At 49.5% G+C, this 25116-nt stretch overlaps 1 protein-coding gene across 2 annotated transcripts; it reads left to right on the forward strand.

Moving 5' to 3' along the window:
* Positions 1–234: 234 nt before the first annotated feature.
* On the forward strand, positions 235–24981 carry Ttll10 (tubulin tyrosine ligase like 10). Of its 2 annotated transcripts, none has more exons than XM_085690210.2 (14): positions 235–452; positions 6208–9904; positions 11524–11945; positions 12566–12646; positions 12749–12881; positions 13032–13150; positions 13229–13355; positions 14427–14512; positions 14981–15152; positions 16075–16246; positions 16646–16786; positions 22294–22431; positions 22721–22814; positions 23100–24981. In XM_085690210.2, exons 2-14 carry the CDS (start codon positions 9609–9611, stop codon positions 23552–23554), a joined length of 2436 nt encoding a protein of 811 aa, XP_085546336.2. In that variant the 5' UTR covers positions 235–452; positions 6208–9608; the 3' UTR covers positions 23555–24981. The 2 variants fall into 2 exon arrangements, with proteins under 2 accessions (XP_085546336.2, XP_087762892.1); XM_087906766.1 differs by having other exon boundaries at positions 22294–22410.
* Positions 24982–25116: the final 135 nt, after the last annotated feature.

The following is a 25116-nucleotide window of genomic DNA, read 5'->3' on the forward strand; positions in this document are numbered from 1 at the left end:
TTTGTTCAACCTGGGCTTGGCGGGCAAGGTGGGGGCAGGAATGCGTGGGCCTACCGCCCCCTTGCCTGCGTCACCAGAGCTGCCTCTCTCTCGTCCTATCGGAGCCCAGGGGACACACCTGTTGGGGGCCAGGAGCAGAGATTGGCTGCCTGGGAACAGACACCTGCATGGGGCGGGGTGAGGAGCTACATGTAAGGCGAGCCCCGGCCGCACCGTCCTTCCCCTTCCTGGCTGCGAGCTGTTTCTTTCCTCCCCATTGTCCCTGGATTGTCGACCTGTGCCAGTCCACCGTGCACCCTAGTTTTCTTTGTGTTTGAGACTCACCTGAAGGGGAGACAGTCATTCTTTCCTGTGACTCCCCAGCTACAACGCCTGAGGCTGAATCCTGGCCGAGGGAAAGTTTGGGTTGACGCCAAAGCTGGGCGTCCAGCTCTATCCACCACGGCTGACAGGTATATGGGGGTGGTGAATGCCTAGGCCTCTCCATATCCTTTATAAACCTCGGTTTACTTCCCACCTGGAGGGTCTTAGGCACAGGCACGGTGCTACCTCAAAACTGGGGGTGGAGCGGCTTGCAGCTCTGCTCAGCAGCGGAGGATCCTGTCAGGAACCTGTTGGGGCAGGTAGGGGCGGCAGGCGGGAGGCCAGACAGGCCCGAGAATACCACTCTGTAGGGAGAAGTTGGAGGGCCCCTAAGTGACAGATCTGCGGCTCGCAGATCAGCCTCTGTCTAGTGAGTTTCTGTGAATCGGTGGATGCAGAACAGAGCAGGCTTCCTTCCCAAAGAAGAAAGTGTCTCCTTCAACCATGCCACAGCCGGGATTCAGATGTGGAGCCATCTTGGGTTAGGCTTGGGCACCTCCAGGGGTCCGCAGGCTGCATCTTTATACCAGGTGAGTTCAAGCACCTGGGAAGCAGAAAGCAGACTCCTGCCATTCCTGGAAATAGATCCTTCTGGAATATTCTTTCATAAAGCAGGCACTGCTGTCCTGAGATACTTTTTCCACCACGGTAGGCTGCCGCCTCAGAGGTGGGTACAGGGAAGGGTGCGGCTGGCGGGTATGAGAACCTCATCTCTGTTGTTGGGTTTCTGTGCCGGGAAGGGCTTGCTTTTGCAAGCAGCCATGACCCGTGGTAAGAGGTTGACTGAGACATTTAGGTTGGTGGCGATATAAGATCAGAATTGGTCACTTTTGGACTCGGCTTTTTCTCGCTTGTTCATTTCTGAAGTGCCAAACAAAGCCGGGACCACACTGAAGGAGACAGAACAGGTTTTTCAAACCATTACTCAGGATCAAGGCCAAAGTCCACTTAAAAAAAAAATTTTTTTAACTTTAATGCCAAATAGCACGGCAGCCATGAATAGCCCATATAAGCGCCTGGTTTGAGGAACATTTAGCCTGTGCTATGGCATCCAGGCATGCTCAGCTTTGAGTTTGTACCCAGACGGCCAGCTCTCTGAATTTAAACTTAGGAGCTGATAATATTGAAGGGAAGTAAGGTTAACTTGCTTTGGGCTTAATATCGAGTATGTTGTTTTAACTGTTCTTGAACAAAATCCATAGAATATAAGCATGCAGTATTTTGATTAATATGTGGTGAACATTTTAAGCCTTTTTTAGGTTGAGCATCCGGAAAAGCAGCACAGCTTTGTTTTGTTTTTCCGGTAACCCAGATAAAATGTTGGACCAATTGGCAGATTGTTGAATTAAGCAAAATGTTTTGCATTTATGAAAATGCAAATGAGCCATAAAATATGGATGGAGTCCTTTGTTAATTTTCAGGCACCTTAGTAATTTGCAAATACTTTATTTGCAAAATCAATTTGTCAGGATGTTCATAGTGTGTTTAGGATCAGGTAAATGGCCTAGGAAGTTTTCCACTGCAGGAACATGGCACTCAGAGGTTCAATGGACTTGAAGGGTGTGCTATACAGCTGAGAAGGCTGGGGGACAATGCTGACCGCTGTGTGGACGAAATGGCGGCTTTGCCTTGAAGACACGTAGTTCCAACGGACGCTAAGAAGTAGCCTGAGTGTAGCCAAGACAGCCTTTCCTGCCCCCGCCCCCCACAGCTACTGGCGTCTAAGTTTGGCTGATCTGCTGCAGGAGAGGTTGAATTTCAGAGCTTTGTTCTCTGGCCTCACCATTGTTGGGCGAGTTAACCAGAGACTCACTTTTTCACACTGGGATTGCATTCCTCTGCCACAAATCCCCCAGACTTCTCTGTTCTTGCAGGTGGGGACAAAGGCAACCTGGAAAGGGGGTGGGATGTTTGCTGCAGAGGAGTCTTGCTGGCCCTGAGCTTCTTGATCCATTTCTCAATTTTCCTAAACTGAGCCTAGTAGATGCTGATCACTAACTAGCTAGCTGTGGGGAACATGGTCTGAGCCCCACTTCCCAGTTACAGCCGACCAGCTGGGTACTACACGAGGCTCCAAATAGAACCTCTGCTTTAGCTTTTCTTTTCTTGACCTGTGGCTACAATTCTGTCCTATTCTTGACTATCCCGTAGGACCCCTGTGTTGACTACAGCAGAGTAAGCAAGGTCTCCCCCACACTTAGTGGTCCTTTGATACCAGGACACCCATTCCCAACTCAACACCTTTAGCATCTGTTCAGCCTTTAAGTTTTGCTGGACGCTTTGCATTTTGGGCAATGTCACACACACACACACACACACACACACACACACATACACCACTGCTGTCTGGGCACCTGTCGCTGTACCTCTCAACCTGCTAGGCAAGAACAGGATTCAGTGAACAGAGGGTGACCTGTCCATTTGGCTTATGGCCTGGCCAGCTTCATACTTGGCAGGGTCCCCTAGCCTTTCATGTTCCCTGAAAAGTGTTCCCACTGAGTAGTCAAAGACACAGGGGCACCAATGTCTTTTCCCAGTGTCTTTGACCAAACCAGAAGGGGGAAAAGGCAACACCCTTGACTCTTACCCTCATCCAGCTCCCACTCTCTTCTCTTTGTGACTCAGCAGCCACAAGAGCAACTGAAATCCACTTAGTTCTGAAACAGAAGCCTTGGTTTCCCAAAGCTCAAGAAAGAAGGAAAGAAAGAAAGAAAGAAAGGAGAGAGAGAAAGAAAAAAGGAGAGAGAGAAAGAAAAAAAGAGAAAGAAAGAGAAAAATAAATCATTCTTGCAACACTGATTTTTTTATGGGTCTGATAGTATGGAACTAAAAAAGCTCAGGAAAAGGGAAGCGTATCTGGGAGGTGTTTGAAGCCTGGACGTGTGATTGATATTTAGGACAGATATCAAGAAGGCTTCTGCAATCTGCCCAACCCCATCTGCTAGGCCTGTGCTGGGGTCAGGTTCTTTGAGAAATGTTAACTTTGGGGAGAGAAGCTGGAGAACCAGCAGCTGCCTGGAGGCAGTGAGGCCTTTGTTGTGATCCAAGAAATCAGTTCAGGACCTGAGTCACCTGTATGGCCTCTGTGATAGAAGATGCCAGAAAAATGTGAGAAGCTGCTTTGGCAGGCTCTCCAAACTCAGGAAAAACTTGTGTAAAGACAGAGATGGGATGAGGGGAAGCATAGACTGTATCTCTTTCAATCCCAAGAGTCCCTAGGGCAGATGCTCAGTCTCCTGGCTCTAAGTAGGGATTACAGACTTAGTCCTTAGCAACAGGAGGGTCAAAGAACACACCTATTCTAAACACCCTTATGCAGCTTGGCACTGCAGGCCTGTGGGTGTGGTTGTTGTATTTCTGTTGGGGATTACTGTTCTCATGTGCTTAAAGTGTCAGACCCCAGACCATCAGACAACAAATATCATCACCTGGTCCCTCATCCCAGTACTCTCCTTGAGCCCCAAGAAAGGCAGATGAGGGCTGGACAGGAAAGTAAACAATGTCCTGGAGACAGAGGTCAATTGTCCAGTAGCTGAACCTCAAAATACACTGTGGCCACTGATGGGACTGATCCTGATGTTTAGGCTATTCTCTGATGGGTATACTTAGATGGAGAACCCATCCGTGACCTGATCTTAACCCGGCCCTTGGTCACATGGAACTCTAGCCTGCCTCCCAGATCTTTGGGGATGTCAGCCTCTGGAAGGGACTCTTTGGCCTTCCCAAGTTCTCACCTTGGCCCCAAGCTAGTCCACTGTAGGCCACCAACTGTGGCCACTCTCCTATTGAACCTCAAGGAGAGGGAGACAGAGGCCCCAGGGTTCATGAGACCCCATCCTAATTGTTTTCCATCAAATTTCTCAGAGATATCTTGATTCTACTTCATGCTGTTTGGAGTTGGAAGGTGCTACAGGGTCAGCCCCTCTCTGACCTCTAGAACAAAGGACTTCCCGCTGTTGTCCTGGGGGTGCCCCCTTCTGCGGTGCTCTGGGAGTTAGGACACTAGGCATCTGGGCCCTGCCCATGGAATCTAGTCCTCTTCAACTCCCTGCCAGGCGGCCTCCATATCCAACTTGGGCAGCCGTGGCCATCTTACTGGGCAGCATTGGATAGTGTCTGATCTCTAATACTGCCTGGTAATGATGACGGCGGAGCCCTGCATGCAGCAATGGGGCCGCCTCCTGATCCCAGCCCCCAGGGGCTCTAGTTCCACACCTCATCTACCCTACCCAGGATAGGACTATGGGGCAGAAAGTTAACCTTGGCCATAGGGGTTTTAGGGAGAACTTTCCCTAACCAGGCACTTCTGAAAGGTTCTTTATGTCCTGAGATGAGGGGTTCACTACCATTGCCCTGGAGGTGCCCCCTCCCAGTGCTCTGGGGGCGAGGACACTCAGGTACCAGGGTCCTGCCTACAACACCCAGGCAGGTGCTGCCACCACACCTAGCAGGTGTGGGCTGGGTAGAACTGTAACAAAGCCTCTGACTAAAGCCCAACCTGGGCTCAGAGGGCCTCATGCCAAAATTTGCCTTACCTAGATCTGAGAGATGTGTGCTGACTCTTAGTGGGGCTACTCAGGCCTAGGGTGCCTTCCCTTCCTGCATCAAGTGGGCACTGACCTACAGACCAACAGCACCTCTAACATGGGTATCGACCCAATGTGTCACAGTCCCCTTGCTTTGGACAAACCAGACGGTATGAGTCGAGGTCAGCCTCTCTCTGCCGGCCTGTCCCAATGCAAATATAATGCCTAGTTGGTCACGGCACCAGGGCTCTACTGGTCCTCCCTGAGGGAGGAAACCACAAATCCTACTCTGTGTCTTCCTGCCAAAGCTCACCTGGGTCTCTGTGGGCATCTTACCGGACAGTGCTGGATTTTTTGGCTTGACTCTAACACTGTCTGGTAACGATGTTCAAAGGTGACCCACCACTCGCCGAAGACGGTCTGATGATGCTCTTGCCCTAGGCTCCTGGACTCCAGATAGGTCAGGGCTAAGGATGTGCTGGGCTTGCAATGGGCCTGGCTCAGCTCTGCAGCTCAGCAGTCAGTGGAGGCTGGACTCTGCCCAAAGTGGGAATCTTTGTCTATTACTTGGGGCAAGGGCTGGTTTCACCATGTCAGGGGTCCTGGGGTAGAGGTAGCTAGTCACTTGTTCCTAGAGCAGCTATGCCCATCTTTGCCAACCCCCTTGTTGGCTAGATTTTGGGGTTCATTGATTCCTAGAGAGACTGTCAGTGTTGGTCAGGATGCTGGGCGAAACAAGGAGGTACGGTGGACGGCGCTGTTTGCATAAGGACTCTTAACCATCAGGTGCCAACCTGAGCCTCTCACACAGCATTGTGATGTCACCAACTGGTTCCTAATTAAGGACAAGGAATCTCCATTCCTTCCTAGTGACTGCCCAGAAGAGGAACTTTGCCCCCAAACTCAAATCCAGGATTACTTCTTATCTTTCTTTATTTGAAGCCAGAGTACAGGGCCAGGGAACCCCACCCAGCATGAGACCAGATGCCTCTCCCTGGGGAGGGGGTGGAAGTGGGGGTCTGTTCCTGGCCTCAGTGTTACTCATTAACCAGAGCCATTCAGAACACCAAAGAAGTGTTGTGATGAGCATTTGCCAAGTAAGAACAAGAAGTGAACAGATGACTCCCCTGGTGCACCCACAGGTTTGCACACTTGGGGACCAGGCACTGGGCTGGGGCCTGGCAAGAAAGTCCTCAGAGTAACCCCAGGTCCTAGGAGGACCCAGCCACCCCCCTAAATAGTCCTTGGACCAGCTCTGCAGAAAGGTGAGGGACCAGCGCAGTCAGGGAGCACAGCCCATCCCACCTTCCCTTCACAGGTACTGGATCAGAACTAACTGCCCAGATGGGGAGGCCCTTGCACAGTACGCTGCCTGCTGATGGATGTCTTACCAGACATGGTTAGATCTGGATGCCTCTGTCTAATACTGTCTGGTAATGCCGTCCATCCATGGCCTTATCGCCGCTGGAGATGACAACCTCACCTCAAGGCCATTGAAAAGAGAACAAGGCCTGAGTACAATAGCACAACTGTCCAGGGCTGGGGCCACCATGCCCTTAGCCAAAGAGACCACAGTCTGAGCCTACAGGCCCCCTGGGCCTGACCTCCTCCCTCCGACCTGTCACAGCCACAGAAGATGTTGTATAACAAAGATGTGAGACCCCGAGGCCTCTGTGACTGTCCTTTTTGGGAGCCGTCAGTGGAGTTCTCACAGTGCCTGTGGCCTCCGTAGCCCACTGGGCTTCACGCCGAGAGACCTCAAGCTGTACTCAGCCAGCATTTGCAGATTCTGCGGTACCTGTGCTGTCAACGCTGGCGTGTAGCCAGAGAAGACCCAAAGCCTTGGTCCTCAGTCCCCTCCCTTACTTCTCAGGTCATGGAGCCAAGGAGAACAGAAACGACGCTAATCACTGTGCTGAAATCCAGAGTGGAAAATAGGGCATATGGGTTTCAGGGCTGGGGGTACTGCTCAGGTGCCAGACCAGGTGAATGTGACCCATGTCCGGGGAACGTGCGGAAGGCTGCAGAGTCCTGCATTGCCATCTGCTCATGAGCCCTCTCTCTGCAGACCACCTCCAGTATTTAGGATCAGAGAGCCATCCTCAACCTAACTCTGGATGCTGAATACCCCAATTTTAAAGACCCCACTCCCCTAGCCCTGAGAATTTTCAAAAGGCTCTTTCTAAAGCTGTCACTTCAGAATAATTCCCAACTCTTACATCCTTTACTGTATGAGCAACACGTATTTTGCTGTGATAAGAACTAGAACTGGCTGGGCGGTGGTGGTGCGTGCCTTTAATCCCAACACTTGGAAGGCAGAGACAGGCAGATTTCTGTGAGCACAAGGCCAGACTGTTCTACAAAGTGAGTTCCAGGACAGTCAGTCCTATTGTACAAAGAAACCCTGGAACCTCTTCTCTTCTCAGACCCCACATAAACGTCATTTACCTCTGCATCTCGACTCATGCAAACCTGAAGTTGGCCAATACAGCCTGAGTCCAGCACAGCCAAGTCCTACCTCAGCCACTGCCCTCTAGAAAGGACCCAACATGTTCTTACAGGGTTCTTAGTATCAATCAGGCCATTCCCTCCAGAGAACCATTATATGGAAATTGAGCTTCACCTCCCACAGAAGCTTGCTGTGCCCCAAGTGAGCAACTGGACCCTGCATTGCAGGTTGTTTCTATGTGGCTGAGGGGTTGTCTGTCTGTTGTGCTCCCTGTGGTGGGCAGTCTCCGTATTGTCCTCTCTTTAAGCATTGTAAACAAAAGGCAGAAAAAAAATCTCGGTAAGACAATAAATTTTATGCTTTGTGAAATTATACTTTGATCATCTCATTTTAACCATACAAAACATTGACAAGCAGCTTTGCAAAGGACCAGGCTGAAGAAACAGGGATTCCAATGGTCTGTGCTCCCACCAGAGAGAAGGCCTGCAGAAGTGAGACAGAGGGCTCACTATATCCCCACCATACACAAGCTGGCTCTGGTATGCAACATATATGCCAAAATATAACAAGGTCAAGTGATCCCTGGAAATGGGGCTTCCATCCCAGCCAAGAGTCAGCATTGGATTGAGAAGTGGGTGTTTGTTCTGTGCAGTACCAAGCCCAGGGTCTCGTGAATCTCATGAATGAATAAAGCAATCATTCTACCACTGAAGTGAGAACTGGAAATGTCCTTCATACCCCAGGGTCAGTGACTCCTGGCTACTTGTCCAGAGCCTCTCCAGGACTGGGTGTACTACCTGCTCAGGCTGGGGACCATAAGCCCCAATAACTCAGCCCAGGCCTTGGCAGAAGTGCTATGTGCGCGCCCAGGCACCTGCGGTCCCACCCTACTAATCTGGGGCAGAGGAGTTTCTTAGTTTCCTATGCTGTCCCCTACACAGCATTCAGGAAGAGCAGGATTCGTGACAGTAAGCAGTCCCACAAATCAAAAATGACATCTCATAGGGGGCACTCCTATTCCCACAGGACTCTGGGCACAGCTGGGAGATGATGCCCTGCCGGCTATGCCCAGCACAACCTCCTGCTCCCCCAGCTTAGACTGGGGAAGAGACCTCAAAGGAGGAGCCATATTAGTAGAGCTTAACATGGGCAGAACCACAAAGAAACCTGACGGTGAGGAGGGCTAGGGGATAGCCTAAAACAACAGAAGTTGTGTTTCAAAATGTCCAAAATTCACCCAACACCTCACCAAGGCCCTAAGGGGAGGCCTTGTGTTTCCTCCTCTTAGTTCACAGGCCCTGTGGCTTATGGCCGCATACCCTTATCGCTGCTTCCCCCTGAGGATGTTATCAGTCGTTGGGTTTAGAGCAAGATGATTCTCCCGAGATTCTAACTCGATCACATCTGTACAGACCTTTCTTTGAAAAATAGTCATGTCCATGGGCTCCAAGACGCAAGATACGATTTTGTGTTTAGGAAGCACCGTATATCCCATCAAACTTTTTGACCCTTACAAGGCTCTGAAAGATGAGATGTGTGGTTCATAAGGATGGAAACTTGGGGTCAAAAGCAGAAGTCACGCTGAGTCCTGAGGACTTCAATAGGGAACTACAAATTGGCGCCAAGAGCCACTTTGAGCCATGCTTGGTGTCAGAGCCTATATTACTAGGTCTAGATTAAGGAGTCCCCGTGAATGCTCAGGATGATGCTGGAAGAATTCACGAGAGGATGCACCAAGAGGATGGTTCAGACATAGGGGGGGATGTCTATGCCAGACCCCTACTTATCCTCAGCATCCCCCCAGCCTCCTCAGACCAGTTTGACTTCCCTTCTGAAATGCTTGCTTTGCCCCTCAGCTCATACAATGGCGCCTTTCACCATCCACCTGAAACCCTTGTTTACCTCTGGGCAGCTGCTGAATCATAGTTCCTGGGTAACAGTTGCCTGGAGACAGTTGCCAGGTCACCACTGTTGTATCCCAGCAAAGGTTTCCTAAGACCTTGCAGAGCAGGTAAGAGACACTGGCTGGTCACCAGCTGAGGGTCCTGACCAGAGCTGAGGCTGAGTGCTTGCCCTTCTGTACCCCGTTTTTTGCCCTTTCCAGAAGTAGACAAACAGGAGAGAGGACCAGGCAGCTTGGCTGAGCTCAGTCCTCTGCCGAGGCCACTCTCTCCAAACCCCAGTGTTTTAGCCAAGAGAGGAATGTCTTGTGGGGTGGGACTGACCCATGTGGGTAACTCAAGCTCTGGGGAGGGCTGGGATCCCTCAGGATGAGCTCTTTGCCTAGAGCCATGTCTGTCTCCCCAGAACTGACCCCTCAGAAGGGCCACCTCCTGAGATCCACAGAGAACACATCCCCAGACAGTGAGCGCTGCTCGGGAGGCACCAGCCCTTCAGAAAATGTCAGCATCTTCTCAGAGCCCTGTGTCGCCAAACGTTGTGTCTGGGGAAAGCTTCAGCAGAACACTGATGTGGTCATTTTCTTGGCCATCTTCTCCAGGTTTAAACGCATCTCCTGCCCATTGTACCGGGGTGTGATTTCCTGCCGGTCTTTTTATCTGACCAGGTAAAAAGTTTATTTTAAATTTATTATAAAGACTTGAAGCTTCTGTCTAGCTCCTCGCCTGGAGCTTTCCCCAAGACCCATGACCACATGATTTGTTTCATTATTGGACAGCTTGCTTTCTGAAATAGTAACTGACACTTATACTGTGAAATTTCCTTTCTGGATTCTGGGTCTCACTCTGAGAGAGACTCTGGAACACACTCATTAGACAGGGGCAGCCGCTGGCGGCGTCTCAGCTTAGATGCTGCCTCACAGCCCTACCTCTCTTGGGTAGACATATTCCTACTCACTCAGTAGGGTTTTTAAAGAAAGTTTTTGTCGTTTTGTGGGGGTTTTGTTTTTTCATTTTTGAAAGAAGCTCAGGCTAGTTCCCAACTTCCCTAGGTTCCTGGAAACGTGTGCCCTCCTCAAAGGGTAGACGGCTCTGGTTGACCACAGGGCAACCCCGCCCCTAACTCCAAATAGCCTTTCCTTGTCTCTCAACAAGCTACAATGTTGAGTCTCTGTGGGTTTGTATTTGGTTTGATCCTTTTGGCCCTGTCCTCAGTTCTTCCTGAACAATTTCCTGGACTTAATTCTGACCTTTATGTTTCATGTTTAATTCCCACAGGCTCCTTCCTGTTCTGATAGAATTGAGCACCTCTTTAGGAAACAGTATCTCTCTCACTCCCAAACACATTCTAGAAGTGAGGTAGAGTCCTTCAGTTTCCAAATTCTCCTTCCTCTGTGTGTGTCTGTATGTTCCTCTTGTTCATACCTAGAAGACCTCCTAAGATCTCCCTGGGGCTGTAGACAATACTGGACACCAGTGTCTTAAGGTTCCATTTCCATAGCAGGTCCCCATGCTCTGGGTTCTGGAAACCCGCTGGAGTACACTAGGACTCCCCCAGGGATTGCAAATTGCACACCCACACCTACAATCCTGCTCAATTTTAAAGCTCCTACCTCAGCCTCTTCCTGGAAGCTTTTCTAAGTGGGAATGGGTCTCCAGACGCTCTGGATTCCTTAACATTTGCAGCCTACCCTCCACAGAAGTATGAGGTTCTCAGTCTAGGCTTTCTCTCTACCCTACAGAACTTTTTGAAAATTTTTTCCTGTCTTGTCAGTTCAGGAGGCATGGAATTGGTAGACGTACGTAATGCCTGAATGGCTTGACTTTCATCTGGTTGCTGTCCTTGACTTTTCTTTGCTGTCAATCACTCTATAGCCACAGACCTGTTTCCTCTTTAGAGCTGACCTTCTCCTATCCAAGGGCAGCAACTTGTCTTCCCCTCCCAGTCACAAGCCTCTGTGTGCTATCTTCTCACTCAGTCCTGTCCTACAAATGGGGTTTATTTCCTTAATGTGAGGCACAAAGATTCATCTAAGAATAGGTTTTAAATGCCCTAAAATATTCTAAAGATGGAAAATAGAGAAAATGGCAGCGTCCAGGGCAGGAGTGGTAGGGAAAGAAAAGTGATGACGGCTTTAAACAGGTTGTGTTAGTAGAACCAGGACTGAGCACCTGGGTAGCCATAAACTGGTAGGAATTTTGATCAGGGCTAGGAGCCTTTTTGCCCTTCAAGCCTGCAGATGGGACACCCTACCAACAGAAAGACTGATGGGCACCCTATTTGCAGCAGACACAGAGGCCACACTCGTCGAGGTCGGGGCCGTCTTAGCCGAAGAAGACTCACCCGGCGGAAACAGAATGCAAAGATGGCCTTGCACCCACGGGCTGGAAGGCATCATGGCCATCACAGAGCTGGAAGTGAGCCACAAGCTGAAGCCACAGCCCAGGACATGGGGAGGCAGCCTTCCCCAGGCAGGGTGGGCCCAGCAGTCTGCCCCATCCGAGGGCTGAGATCTCAAGCTGCTCGAAGACCCCGGAGGGGTGTAGGGACTACATCTTCCTCAAGGGTTCGTCGCCCTGGTGCCCTCATGCCTGCAACACGCAGTCGTACAAGATTCATCCACTGCCGGGGTAAGCCCCCTCGGACACATGTCAGCTCCAAGAGACCCAAACGGTCCAGGATCCGTCGATGCCACACTCGGGCACCAGGTGAATGCAGAGTATCCCTGAGACTGGTTCCACATACTCTCAAGTCAGGGCCTCCAGGGCCATGCCCAGTCAGTCCACCAGGCTCTGAGAGAAGTTAGCAGGGGACAACATACTAGGGACACTACGCTCAAGAATCTGCAGGTTCTACCTGTCCATGCCATCACAGTGGGCACTCCCTACCCCAACTCCACTTAGTGCAGTCTCTCATCTCTGCTGGTTGATCATAGACCCTTGCGTCACCCATGATGTCATCATAGACATTGTGACCCTCTGCCCTCTGGAGACATCCCCACATCATGTCTGTAAGGGCTCCTGTCTCACACTCCGGCCCACTCCCTGCATGGAGCCGGCCCTGCTGGTAAGGAGGGTGGAGGTGGGGTCACCCTCTTCATCCCCTCTGTAGTCTCTACACTACCTGGACTCTGCGTGATTTAAGGCTGGTGGAAACTGCCTCCTTTCATGGGTGCAATGACCCTCAGACCCCTCAGTCAGGTCTGTGTTGGGCCAAAGAGAGGTCCAGAGGGGTTGGGTTCGTTCCCAGCAGCTTCTGGCATTTCCTGGGCTTGGGCAGATAGAGTGGGTACCTCCCCATTCCTCCACCTGACAGCACTGATCTCCAGGCTGGACCCATGAGAAACGGATGGGGAGCAGTGTCGAGGAGGGGCTCCGGCCTGAGCTAAGTCAGCTGGACCAAGATGCAGGTGGGGCTTCTGGCAGCTGGAGCGGGGGGGGGGGGGGGGGTGGGCAGGAAAAACCCTACTGAGCCAGAAGCCTGAGGCCTCTGACCACCTACCTGCCCACAGACCTCCTGGGGGAAGAAGAAGCTGCCAGACTCCCTGTGACCTCCCTGGAGGGGCTCTTTCTGGAAGGGGACAAGCAGCCCAGTCCAGGTCAGGGCCCTTTCTTTTACATCGGAGGCACCAATGGAGCATCAATGTGAGTGGACTTTGAGCAGCCCTGGTCTGCATTCTCACCCACCCCTGGCCTGGACTTAGCCCATGATTCTGCTCTAGGGCAAGCCACTCCTGCCCTGTCTTCCTCAGACAACCCCAGGGCCCCCGGTTACTACTGCCTTTTACCCTACAGAATCAGCAGCTACTGTGAGAGCAAGGGCTGGCAACGCACTCAGGACAGCCGCTGTGAGGATTACAGGCTGAAGTGGTGTGAGATCAAGTCCAGGGACAACTACTGCAGCTTCCGGGAAGGTAGGGGACACCCTGAGGGAAGCGGATGTGGGGAGCAGCTTCAAGGCACCACCCACATAATCCTTTCTGTCCTGCCAGGCCAGCAGTTGCTGTTCCAGCTCCCCAACAATAAGCTGCTTACCACCAAGATCGGGTTGCTCTGTGCCCTGCGGGAGCATACACGCACTTTGAGCAAAGCCAGGCTGCTGCCCAGCACCCAAACCAAGTGAGCCCACCCTGCCCAGCCCCAGGGGCGCACCCATTTCTACCTCCATTTTGTCTCTTTAGGACCATTTTCCCCATTCCATAAACGTTCCTCAGCAACCACTCTCCTTTAAATGTTCCTCCCCGCTCCCCGCTGGTCTAGCAGTCTGCTTCTCCTCCAGCACATGCCCACCATCCTTTGCTCAGATATCTTTACTCTCTGCCCACAATAGCCACCCATGGATGTCCCTCAGTACTCATCCATTGCTCTGCCCACTTAGCCAACATTTTGCTCCCACTCATTCTTACCCATTCAGCCACATCCATCTGGTTTCCTCTAACCCTACCAAGCTGAACCTCTCAATGGTTCACTGATTACCTGCCTAGCCATTTATTCACCCAAATGTTTATTTAGAGATCTAGCTTCTCATCCAACCAAATGCTCACTGTCAGCACCTTAAGGTAGCATTTAGACACAGCCATCTATAACACCATCTAGACATCTGTGTCTCCAGCTGTCTACCTCTTACTAACTTTGACCAGCGACTCGTCTGCCCGCCTACCCCCATGCCCATCTATACTCCCACTCTGCGTACTCCACCCACATCTACAAACAGACCAGGACGTATGTCCCTTTGGGACGCTTGGGAGCTTACGTGGGCCAGCCCGGGATGCCTTGGGCCACGGAGGTAGATAGCTGAGAGAGACCAGAACTGAATTATAATGAAAAGCAGTTTGGGAGCCCAGATACGTACTGTGATTCTATGCCAGGCAGAGTCTTCGCATTGGAAATCAACCCACATAGAAGAGAGCAATTGGGAGGGAGAGAGCAGGGAGATGGGATGGAGGAGCCACAGTGGGTCTGGCAGCCAGAAGGCAGGCTGCCACAGAGAAGGTCAGAGTATGAGACACGTAAAAGGATATTCTGCAAGGACACGGTGTGAACAAATGCCTCGCAAAGGAAATAGCAAAAAAGGCTGGGAGACACCTGGCAGCCCCTTCCAGCTAACCTACAGGTCAAACTACCATATCACTGGCCAAGTTGACGCCTGAGGACAGCCCTCTCCATGTCTTCACCCCCTGCTCTCCCAAGGGTCCTGAAAATGGACGAGTTTTTCCCAGAGACCTATCGGCTGGACATCAGGGACGAGAGACAGACTTTCTTCACACTATTTGATGGTGAGAGGCCCCTGGGTAGGGCCAGGCATTCTTAAAGGGTAGAAAAGATCAGGGTCGGAGCCCAGCAGGGTGGGCAGAGGGTTGGGCAAGGCCAGACCTGGAAAAAGTGGAATAATGCCTGAGAGGAAAAGCGAAGCCAGGGTTTGGGACTTGGTGGTATCTGGTGTTAAGGGGTTGGAGAAAGGGTGGTAGCCTTAGTAGGGGTAGGGGTGTGGCAGGGCCATAACCAGATTATGGGTATGATTAAGGTGAGACAAAGGAACCGCCCTCTAAACTGGAGTGAGGTAGTGAAATCAGGGTAGGACAAGGGTTGAAGCCAGTTGGAGCTGGTCGAAGTGGTCAGGGCTGAGGGGGAGGGATAAAGAAAGGGGAGGTCAAGGCTGGGGTGTGGTCAGGGTCAGGGCAGGGTGAGGGATGGGAGGGGCAAGGAGTACTCAGGGCCAGAGGCTCAGGGGTTACTCCCTGCAGAAACCCAGATATGGATCTGCAAGCCCACGGCCTCCAACCAGGGAAAGGGCATCTTTCTGATCAGGAGCCAGGAGGAGGCTGCTGCCCTGCAGGCCAAGACCCAGAGCATTGAGGACGACCCCATCTACCGCAAGATGCCCTTCCGTGCACCTCAGGCGCGGGTGGTGCAGAGGTGTGGGCGTGGATGCCAGGAAGGGCCTGGGTCTCAGCAGGGATAATCCAGACTAGTTGGTGCGTGGTGGTAGTAAACAGTTCTGCGGAGAAGCCCTTGGCCATTTCAGGCTGTAGCATCCAAACAACTTGCCTCAAGCAGCCCACATCTAGCCCTACAGGCTGCTCAGAGGAGGTGCCACAGTTAACTGGGGTGGCAGATAAGACTGCCCCCAAACACAGGCTCACTGTGGTGGTGGTGGGGCTCATCGAGGAGGGCTTGGTCCCTATGTCCTCCGTCCTGTATCTGTCTTCCCTACTCTCCAGCCCAGCCAGCCAGCTACAACCTGTCTGCAACACAGAGCTGACCAATGGTCCGTCTGCCTACAGTGGGGTCCAGATCCTCAGTTTCACATAGGACTAGGAGGGAAAATTCAGATCACCTTTAGAAAGGATGCCTTACCCTCTGCCAATATTTACCCTTTCTCTGGCCATGGCTGCTATTTGCTGCCTTGTTCCCCTTCTATAGGGCCCTCCCAAACATGCGCTCCCTACCTTAAGTCTTGAAGATCTGAAGTGTCCTATATGGAACGCTCTCTCCCTTCCAAAGCCATTCACCGTTCATGATCCAATGTCAGCCTTCCTCCTCCAGATGGCCTTCCCTGCCACAGGGGCCCAATCTGCTCCCATAAACTTCCTAAGGGAGCTACTCCTTAAGGTGGCCAGACACTTGCAGTAGATAGAGATTTGGTTATGAGGCCCTCTTCCCAATTCCTCTGACCACTTCCAACTCAGAAATGTCCTCTGACCACGGACAGTGTTCAGCTAGCTGTCATGTCTAGGACAGGTGGGAGGCAATGAGGAAATGGTCCTTGTGGGGTTGACAGTTCTAGGCCAGCTGGCCAAGCAACTCAGTCCCAGGTGCTCCTTATGGTACCCCCTAGATATATCCAGAACCCACTGCTGCTAGATGGGAAGAAGTTTGATGTGCGCTCCTACCTGCTCATTGCCTGTACCATGCCCTACATGGTCTTTTTTGGCCATGGCTACGCCCGCCTCACCCTCAGGCTGTATGACCCTCATTCCAGTGACCTCAGTGGTCACTTGACCAATCAGGTAAGAACCCCTTATGGGTGAAGCCCCTTTTCTATAGGCGTGAATGAGCTCAGAGAAATACTCTGATTGCTTGGGAGCACAGAGGAAGGGTCTGGTTATAGACTGCCTGCCTGGGTTTGGGAGTGGCTTAGCAGCCTTTTTCTACCTTTTACCCCAGCAGAGACTAAGGTGTCCTACAGAAGGACCTTAGAGCCAAAGGTCGAATGGGAGTCTGGAACAAGAGGTCCCTTGTTTAGGGTCTGTGGGGATTTTCTGACTGGGAGGTGTACGCGTGAGCATCTCAGAGGCAGTTTTCATGGGAGACAGGAATGGAGCTTCTGTGAAGGTCAGAGGTTAGGATAAAGCCTTCATAGAGTGGTTCCTTCGGAGAGTGACCTCTAGGCTCTGCTTTGGCTGTAGTTCATGCAGAAGAAGAGTCCACTGTACATGCTGCTGAAAGAAGGCACTGTGTGGAGCATGGAACACCTCAACCGATACATCAATGACAAGTTTAGAAAGACCAAGGGCCTCCCCAGAGACTGGGTCTTCACCACCTTCACGGTCAGTCTGGCTTCAAGTCGGGAATCTGTGTCCATGTTTGGTTTGGGCGAGGCACATGGCTTTTCATGAGTCATTGAAGCGTATGCAGTTGTAGTAAAGCCATGTCTAATTGTTCTAGGTGTCATTTTCAATATCATGTTGAAGAGACAAAAGTAGATATCCTTGTATTTCTTCCGATTTGAGGGAAAGTCTCACAAATTCTCTTCTCTCCTAGTGTACTAAGTATTTTTTAAGGGTAGTAATATGAAATGTTGTTCCTGTACTGATTAAGATGATCATGTGTTATTTTTCCATCATTCTATTCATGTGTATTGCATTGGTTAACTTTCACTGCTCTTATGTCTCCAGCATAAATTCCAGGTGGTAGTAGTATATAATAATTCTAATATGCTTTTGGGTTTGATTTTATCGTATTTAAGTATTTTTGTGTCTGTGCTCATAAGTAATGCTGACCTATAGCTTTTCTTTAGTGTTTTATCTGATTTTGATATGAAAATGTATCATTTCCCTTTACTATAGAAAGTGTCTTGATATTTTATTCTGGCTCATAATTTTAGAGCTTTGAGGTCTATGATCAAACTGATAAAGAGATGAGCAGGCTGTGACACATTCTCGCTCTTGTGAGAGTCTGCCCTGCTCAAACCTGAGAAACTGTAGTTGGAAACCTATGAAACTATGAAGCAAAAAGTCTTTACTCTTTGAAAGTAATTCTCTCGGGTATTTGTTATAATGAGAAAAACAAAAACAAAAACAAAACATTGGCACATCCTGTGAAGTAGCCTGGACTTTTCGTTGGAGGGAAGTTTTGCCATTAATACTGGTTTCCCATCACTCCTCAATCTCTCTTGGTTGATGTCGATTAAGATTTTTCTATTCTTGGGGGCTGGAGAGATGGCTCAGAGGTTAAGAGCATTGACTGCTCTTCCAAAGGGCCTGAGTTCAATTCCCAGCCACCACATGATGGCTCACAACTATCTGTAATGAGATCTGGCGCCCTCTTCTGGGCTGCAGGCATACACGCAGACAGAATATTGTATGCAAAATGAATAAATAAATCTTTAAAAAATTGCAGGCTTTAAAAAAAAGATTTTTCTATTCTTGATTGTTTTAAAATTTTGATATGTATTAGTTTTTCCTAGTGATTTTTGCGGTTCTCCTTGCTTATGTAATATATTTAGTGTACATATGTTTACAGTGTTTCCTTAAATTCATTTTACTATGTTGGGCATGGTGGTGCACTCCTTTCATCCCAACATATGGGAGGCAGAGGCAAGCGTCTCTGTGAGTTCTAAGCCAGTCCGATGTATATAGCTTCAGGCCAATAAGAGTTGCATGGCAAGGTCTACTGGGGGATGAGGGAAAAGGAGAGGAGAGAGAAGGAAGAGGAGGAACAGAAAGAGGGAGAGAGAGAGAAAGGAAGGGAGAGAGAGAAAAAAGAAAGGAGGGAAGAAAAAAGAAAGAAGAAGTAGAAAGGAAAGAAGAAAGAAAAAGAAAAGCAAGAAGGAAGGAAGAGGGAAGGAAGGGGGGAAAGAAAGAAAAGTTGAAAAACAAAAAGCCAGGAGCCAGGTGGGGTAGCACAATGCCTGTAATCCTACCATTTGGGAGGTAGAGGCAGGAGTTTCAATAACTCAACACATATTCAGCTACACAGAGGGCGAGGATTATGCTCAGTGGTAGAGCATTTACGTAGCATACAGAAGAGCTTTGGGCTCTAACCTACCACACAAAAAAAATTAATGAATGAAAACTTTTTACCCCGATACATGTTGTATCTTTAAAACGTTCTTTGGAGGCTAAGAAGATAGATCTGTGGTTAAGAGCACTTTATCTACAAGCATGAGTTAGAATCTCCAATATCCATATAAAAAGCCATATGTGGCTGTGCATGCCTGAAGAGTAGAGGCAGTTAGAGTCTGAGAGCTTGCTGGCTAGCCAGCCTAGCTGGAAAGGTAAGATCCTAGTCCATTGAGAAACCCTGTCTCCAGGCAATAAGGCATAGACTGATAAAGGAAGACATCCTAGGCTGCACAGCCTAGGTCCAGAGAACACACACTCTGGAAGCATATCCACAGGCGTGCACTTTGGCACACTAACATGCATAGACCACACACATTGCACATTCACACCATAACAGACAGGCAGGCACACATGCACACAAACATTCCTGGGCGTTTGAGAAGATCATATAACCCACTGTTCCTTAGAAGGTTCTGTAAAGGTCTGTGGAGTCTAGCTTTTTGTTTTTTGTTTTGTTGTTGTTGTTGTTATTGTTTTGTTTTTTTGAAAGAAAGTCTCAGTATGTAGCCTTGACTAGCCTGGAATTTACTATGTAGACCAGACTGGCCTCAAATCAGTAAGAGATAAGACATTCACCTACCTTTGCCTCCTGAGTGCTAGGATTAAAGGCATAGGTTACCACATTCAATGTTAAATACATTTTTAACATCCTTTTTGGGGTGGGGAGGAAGGTCACTGCTCATATATGGAGGATGACTTTCAGGAACTCTCCCTCCACTGTGTGGGTCCTGGGACGAATCTTAAGTGGCTAGGCTTGGCATCAAGCACCCTTATTAGCTAAGCCACCTTACCCGCCTTTGTCTTATACATTACTGTATGTGCGTGAGTGCAGGCAAACACGTGCCAGGGTGAGAATGTTGAGGTCAGAGGGCAGCATCTTTCCTCTTCTGTGGGACCTGGGGACTGAGCTCACGTCCTGAGACTGGTGTGACAAGTGTCTTTACCCACTGAGTCATCTTGTTGTCGTGTGTGTGTGTGGTGTGTGTGTGTGTGTGTGTGTGTGTGATGTTGTATGTGCTGAGGCCACAACAGGTTCTAGGAATCAAGCTCAGGTCACCAGGCTTGCACAGCAAGCACCAGCTTTACTGAGCCAGCTTACCAGTCCTGTCCAACCCATCAACCCGTCTGTTCAGAGTGTTGGTCAAGTCTTCTGCTTACTTTTTAGCCATCTATGTACATAGTCCAATCATCTATCTATCTATCTATCTATCTATCTATCTATCTATCTATCTATCTATCTACCTATTTATCTACCTATCTATTATTTATTTTGTCTTTTTTGAGACAAGGTTTCTCTGTGTAGCCCTGGCTGTCCTGAAACTCACTCTGTAGACCAGGTTTGCTTCGAACTCACAGAAATCCACCTGCCTCTACCTCCCAAGTGCTGGGATTAAAAGTGTCGGCCTTCACCGCCCGGCACTGTTTATTTTCTATGTCTCATATGTCTTCTGTTTACTTCCTCAACGACTACCTCTTATTGGAGTAGATATGTTTTCTAGTGTGTCTTTTAGTTGTAATCTTATTGTCTTCTTAATGGTTGCATTTGGGATTACCATTAACATCTTAATCCTAATTATTCAAATTCACATAGTTAATTTCAACCCTCTTCCAAATTATATAGCTCTATTCTCTATTGTACTGACTTTATATCTGCTTTCTTCAGTTGTCTTTTTAGGAAAATCAATTTCAGGTGGAAAAAAAAAACACATGCTGTCTTTTACTTAACAGAGTCACCTTTACTAGGGTTCTTATTTTTATTTCTTCATGCAAGTTCAATTTACTTTTGGAAAGACTACAGGGAAGGCATGCCTCTACTTTTCCTTATGTGGAAATGTCTTTTCGTTTATATGTTTTTTGAGACTGGGTCTCACCATGTAGTCCAGGCTGGCCTCAAACTTACAGAGATCTGCCTGCCTCTGTCTCTTGAGTGCTGGTGTTAAAGGTGTGTGCCATCACACCTGGCCTTATGTGGGAATGTCTTACTTTTTTCAATAAAAAAAAGAGATTTAAATTTTTTTATGTGTTTGAGTGCCTGCATGTATGTATGGGTACCATGTGTGTGTCTGGTGCTCACAGAGGCCAGAAGTAGGCTTTGGATCCCTTGGAACTAGAGTTAGAAGAGATTGTGGACGGCCTTATGTGGACTCTGGAAACCTAAATGGGGTTCTTTGCAAGAACAGTCAAGTGTGGGGACTGGAGAGATGGCTCAGTGGTTAAGAGCACTGCCTGCTCTTCCAAAGGTCCTGAGTTCAATTCCCAGCAACTGCATGGTGTCTCACAACCATCTGTAATGAAATCTGGCATACATGCTACCAGGCATACATGCAGACAGAATCCTGAGAATACTATATACATAATAAATAAATAATCTTTTTTTTAAAAAAAAACAGTCAAGTGTTCTTAACAGCTGAGCCATATCTCCAGTTCCTAATTTCCCTATTCTTGAAGTATCATTTTGTTGGGTAGAGACATTCTTTTTACTATTTGTGTGTGCATATGTGCTGTGCATGTCTGTGATGTCTGTACCTGTAGCACATACATGTGGAGGCCTGGAGCAGATGTCTTGTGTCTGTCCTCGGTCACTCCACCTTTATCTTTTGGGACAGGGTCTCTTACTAAGAGAATCTGCCTTTATCACCACCAAAGACTAGGGCTACAGGCTTGCAATTGCCATGTTTGGCTATTTATACATTCTAGGGTACTGAAATCTGTGCTTGTACAGATGGCACTTGGCCAGCTAAGCACTTCTCTTTTTAGCCTTTGTAGATAGAATTCTTGGTTGGCAGTTTTTTCTTTCAGCATTTGAAATATATCACTCCATTCGGGCCTCATGATTTCTGATGAGAAATTGACTATTATCTTATTGAGTATCCATTTTATGTGATGAATAGGTTCTCTCTTGCTAATTTCAACATTCTCTGTCTTTTTTTATGATTTTGTATGTGCATGTGTTTGTGTATATCTCATGCCTTATGGGTATATGTGTGCAATTATGGAGGTCAGAGGTCAACATCAGGTGCTGTTCCCCAATGGTGTCCTCATTATAAGAGACAGAGTCATCTTTATTGACTTGAAGTTTACTGGATCTGTTTGTGTCTGCTGTCCCAGCACAAGGATTGCAAACAAAGAACCATCACACCAGCTTACATGGGTTCTGAGGACTGAGTTAAAGTCCTCAGCTTGTTAGCATGTGCTTTGTTGACAGTGCTGTCTCCCAAACCCTCTCCATCTTTTGAAAGTCTGCTTGTGAGATGAAACGTCTATTAATTTATCCTTCTTGGGCGTAATTGTACCATTTAAATTTAGAGATTAATGTTTTACATCAAAAATAGGAACCTTTCTGTCATTTCTTACAATACCTTGCCCCTTTCCTTTCTTTCTTGGGTTCTCAGTACCTATACCTGCTGGGTTGATTCCTCTCCCCAAGCTTCTAACTAAGGCAACTTGAAGTGCTATAACGTTGTCCTCTGTTCTACCAGGGTTTTGTGTGTTCTAGTTGTCTGTCTCTCTGCTGCGACTTCTAATTTTCTTCACTGTTGTATCTCCTGGTACCTGCCTCACAGTATGATTTTGTTGGGTGTATTTCTGACTGTGAGCCTGTAACTCTGAGCATGTGAAGGTGTGGGCAGTTAGAGCTACGCGGGCGAGTGAGAGGTGACTTGACCTGGTCAACCCGCCACAGCCAGGATCTCTCCCTGCTTTGCCCACAGAAGCGGATGCAGCAGATCATGGCCCACTGCTTCCTGGCGGTCAAGTCCAAGCTGGAATGCAAGCTGGGTTACTTTGATCTCATTGGCTGTGACTTCCTGATTGATGAGAACTTCAAGGTGCTGTCTTGGGAAGATGAGGTCTGGTAGGCTGGCACAAGGAGGTAGGGCCCATCTGTACAATGACCACGTAAGCAGGCCCAATGGGTGGGCTCAGCCCTAAAGTCAGATGTGTCATAAAGCTCTTCTCCTACTGGAACTGAGCAGTCCTCAAGAGCAGTCTTAACTCCTTGAGCAAACATGGGGGAAAAAGCCGTGGAAAGATACAATCTGCCCAGAATCACATAGCTTAATAGGGCCCAGAATACAATCTTCTTACTGGCCAACTGGGCTGGAAGTGGATAGGGACGCTGACCGCTGTCTGCTGCAGGTGTGGCTGCTGGAGATGAACTCCAATCCTGCCCTACATACCAACTGTGAAGTTCTGAAGGAGGTGATCCCTGGTGTGGTTATGGAGACTTTGGGTGAGCTCTGGGCAGCCCCTTGTCACAGCATTCCCGTCTGCTTCTTTGTCCAGTTCTGGGTAACCCATCCAGCTTGCCTCCAAGTTCAGACTCCACAAGTCTGGTTTCCCAACACCCCATAATCTGCATGGCCCCCAAGCCCTCTTTCTGCTCCAATGTCTCTGTCACCTGACCTACCTACGTCTAACCCCTCACGGATGCCTTTCCTCCCTTATTTCCAGACATGCTGGAGAAGTTGCCCTGCTCCAAACTGCCCACTCTTCACTCACCTTATCCTCCTTACAGATCTAGCTATTGAGACCTGCCAAAAGAGCTTGCATTGTCAGAAGATGCTGCCTCTGCTGTCACAGCGTCAGTTCGTGCTCCTTTACAACGGCGAGACTATGGACGTGTGGCCGCGCTTGGGGGGCTCGCGTCCCCTTGCCCGCCTGCCTCCGCCGCCACCGCCGCCGCCTCCCAGGCCCGCCAGTGAGGTAGCAACCTCTGCACTGTCCTCAGCACGTGCCACAGCCGACCGACCTGGAGCACGCAAGCCGGTGCCTCCCAGGCCTGCTCCCATATGCGCCTTCCGCAAATCGCGGTTGCCTGACTCCAGCGGAAGGTCCGGAGCGGAGTCCGAGCCCTCTCTTTGTTCTGGGTCCCCAGAAGACAGCAGGGGCGCGACTGGAGAGCCCTCCCTGGAGCCGTCCGAGGAAGAGCGCGAGGAGGAACAGAGGAGCGCGAGCCACCGGGGCTCCTAGCCACCACAAGCATCCAGCGACCCTGCTCGCGGCCGTGCCCTCTCCGGGACCTATAAAAGCTACTTTGTGACAAACGCGGCCTCCAGAAGCCGGTCCCACCTGGGCGCCCCAAGCCCTTCTGTCACCCTCCTCTCTTTGCTCCTCGGTTGTCCTTAGTGGAAGGAGAGGGAGCTGCGTGCAGAATGGGAGTGCATCCTTCAGAAAGGGAAAAACTTCATTGACCTGTTTTTCCTTCTATGGGGCAGCCCACCAAATCCTGGGTTCCCACTTATTGCTCTTTCTCACCCTGTAAGATCCTCCTAAAACTCCATGGCCTTCATGACCTCTGCAACCTGGCATTGGGACTCACTCCTCTGTTCCATGGAGTCCCCAGGAAAGGTCTTGGATGCTCATGGAACTCTGGAAGTCCTACCCTACCCCATTACTATTCTGGAGCAGTGCCGGATTCATCCTCATCCTGCCCACCATCTTTCTTTCTGGCCGTTCAGACACTGTGGAACAGGGTCTACAGCCTACTTCCCTACAAAGGCCCTGGAGCTTATCAGGGATGAGAGGTACAGTGGAGGTCAAGACAGGAGAAGGAAGACATTAAGCTGACATTCGTGACTGCTCTTCCTCCTTCCCTGCCACCCCCTGCAATAGTCATGTTCTTAGCATGGAGGTTTGAAAGGAGACCTCTGACCACCTCACATTTTACATCAAAGTGGCCAGAATCCTGCCTTTAAGTCCCTGCAGCCAACTCGTCCCCTCAAGTTACCCCACCCCTACCCACAAAACTCCAAAGACAACCTCCTACCAACTTCCAAAAAGACCTGCTCAGCTTGAATACTCTCTTGCATATCCAAGGGAGCAGATTCCTCTTCCTTGTTCTCCCTTCTGACCTTTAATTGGTCCCAAACATCAGACTTAGCTCCATCATGTGGGAGAAATGTCAGACTGATCCCTGTTCTTTATTGGAGCAAAATCCCTCAGGAGGTAAGGGATCCTTGCACTATAATCTAAACTGTGGCAGTTTCTAAGATGCAATGTCTGGCCACCAGTAGAGGGCTCTGTCAGCATACCGGGAAGTTCCCTTCCAGGAACTCCTAACAGTAGAACAACTGAGGCTCAGAGAGGTAAAGTGAGGCCCTCAGATCCCAAGGAAATTATCATAGAGACCCTACTTTAGCTTGTGAGCATCCCACATCTCTGCACACCCCCTACAACCCTTCTCCATTCAAACTGCCTGCTCCACCCCAGATGCTCCAAGTTCATTCTTCTTGTTGTGGCCTAGAACATGAAGTACAAGGTGTACTACAAGCACACTCTTGTCTTTAGGTGACCAAGTCCAGCATCTCCTGTAACAGCTCAGGAAAAGCCTGTCTGTCCCTGGTCAGAGGGTCTCTGATCTATCTGCTCTGAAGCCCACTAAAGCTAAGAAAATGAAACCCAGCCTCCCCAGAGCCTAAGTGCCCTAGATCTTGGCGAATCCACACTTGTTCCTGGGATCAAGGTCACATTTTTGTTGGCAGCCACGGTGCTACTAGCCACGTCCCTTGGGGCCACCTGTCACTACATTCTCA

This window comes from Myodes glareolus, chromosome 6, assembly GCF_982192425.1.
Source record: "Myodes glareolus chromosome 6, mMyoGla1.1, whole genome shotgun sequence".
Lineage (NCBI taxonomy): Eukaryota > Metazoa > Chordata > Mammalia > Rodentia > Cricetidae > Myodes > Myodes glareolus.

Bases quoted from the DNA above. Each gene is read 5' to 3' on its own strand.
- Ttll10 (XM_085690210.2), top strand. From the start codon at position 9,609: ATGAGCTCTTTGCCTAGAGCCATGTCTGTCTCCCCAGAACTGACCCCT. The intron at 15,153-16,074 runs GTGTGGGCGTGG...GGTACCCCCTAG, and splicing joins CAGGCGCGGGTGGTGCAGAG to ATATATCCAGAACCCACTGC. The intron at 22,432-22,720 runs GTCTGGTAGGCT...TGTCTGCTGCAG, and splicing joins TGCTGTCTTGGGAAGATGAG to GTGTGGCTGCTGGAGATGAA.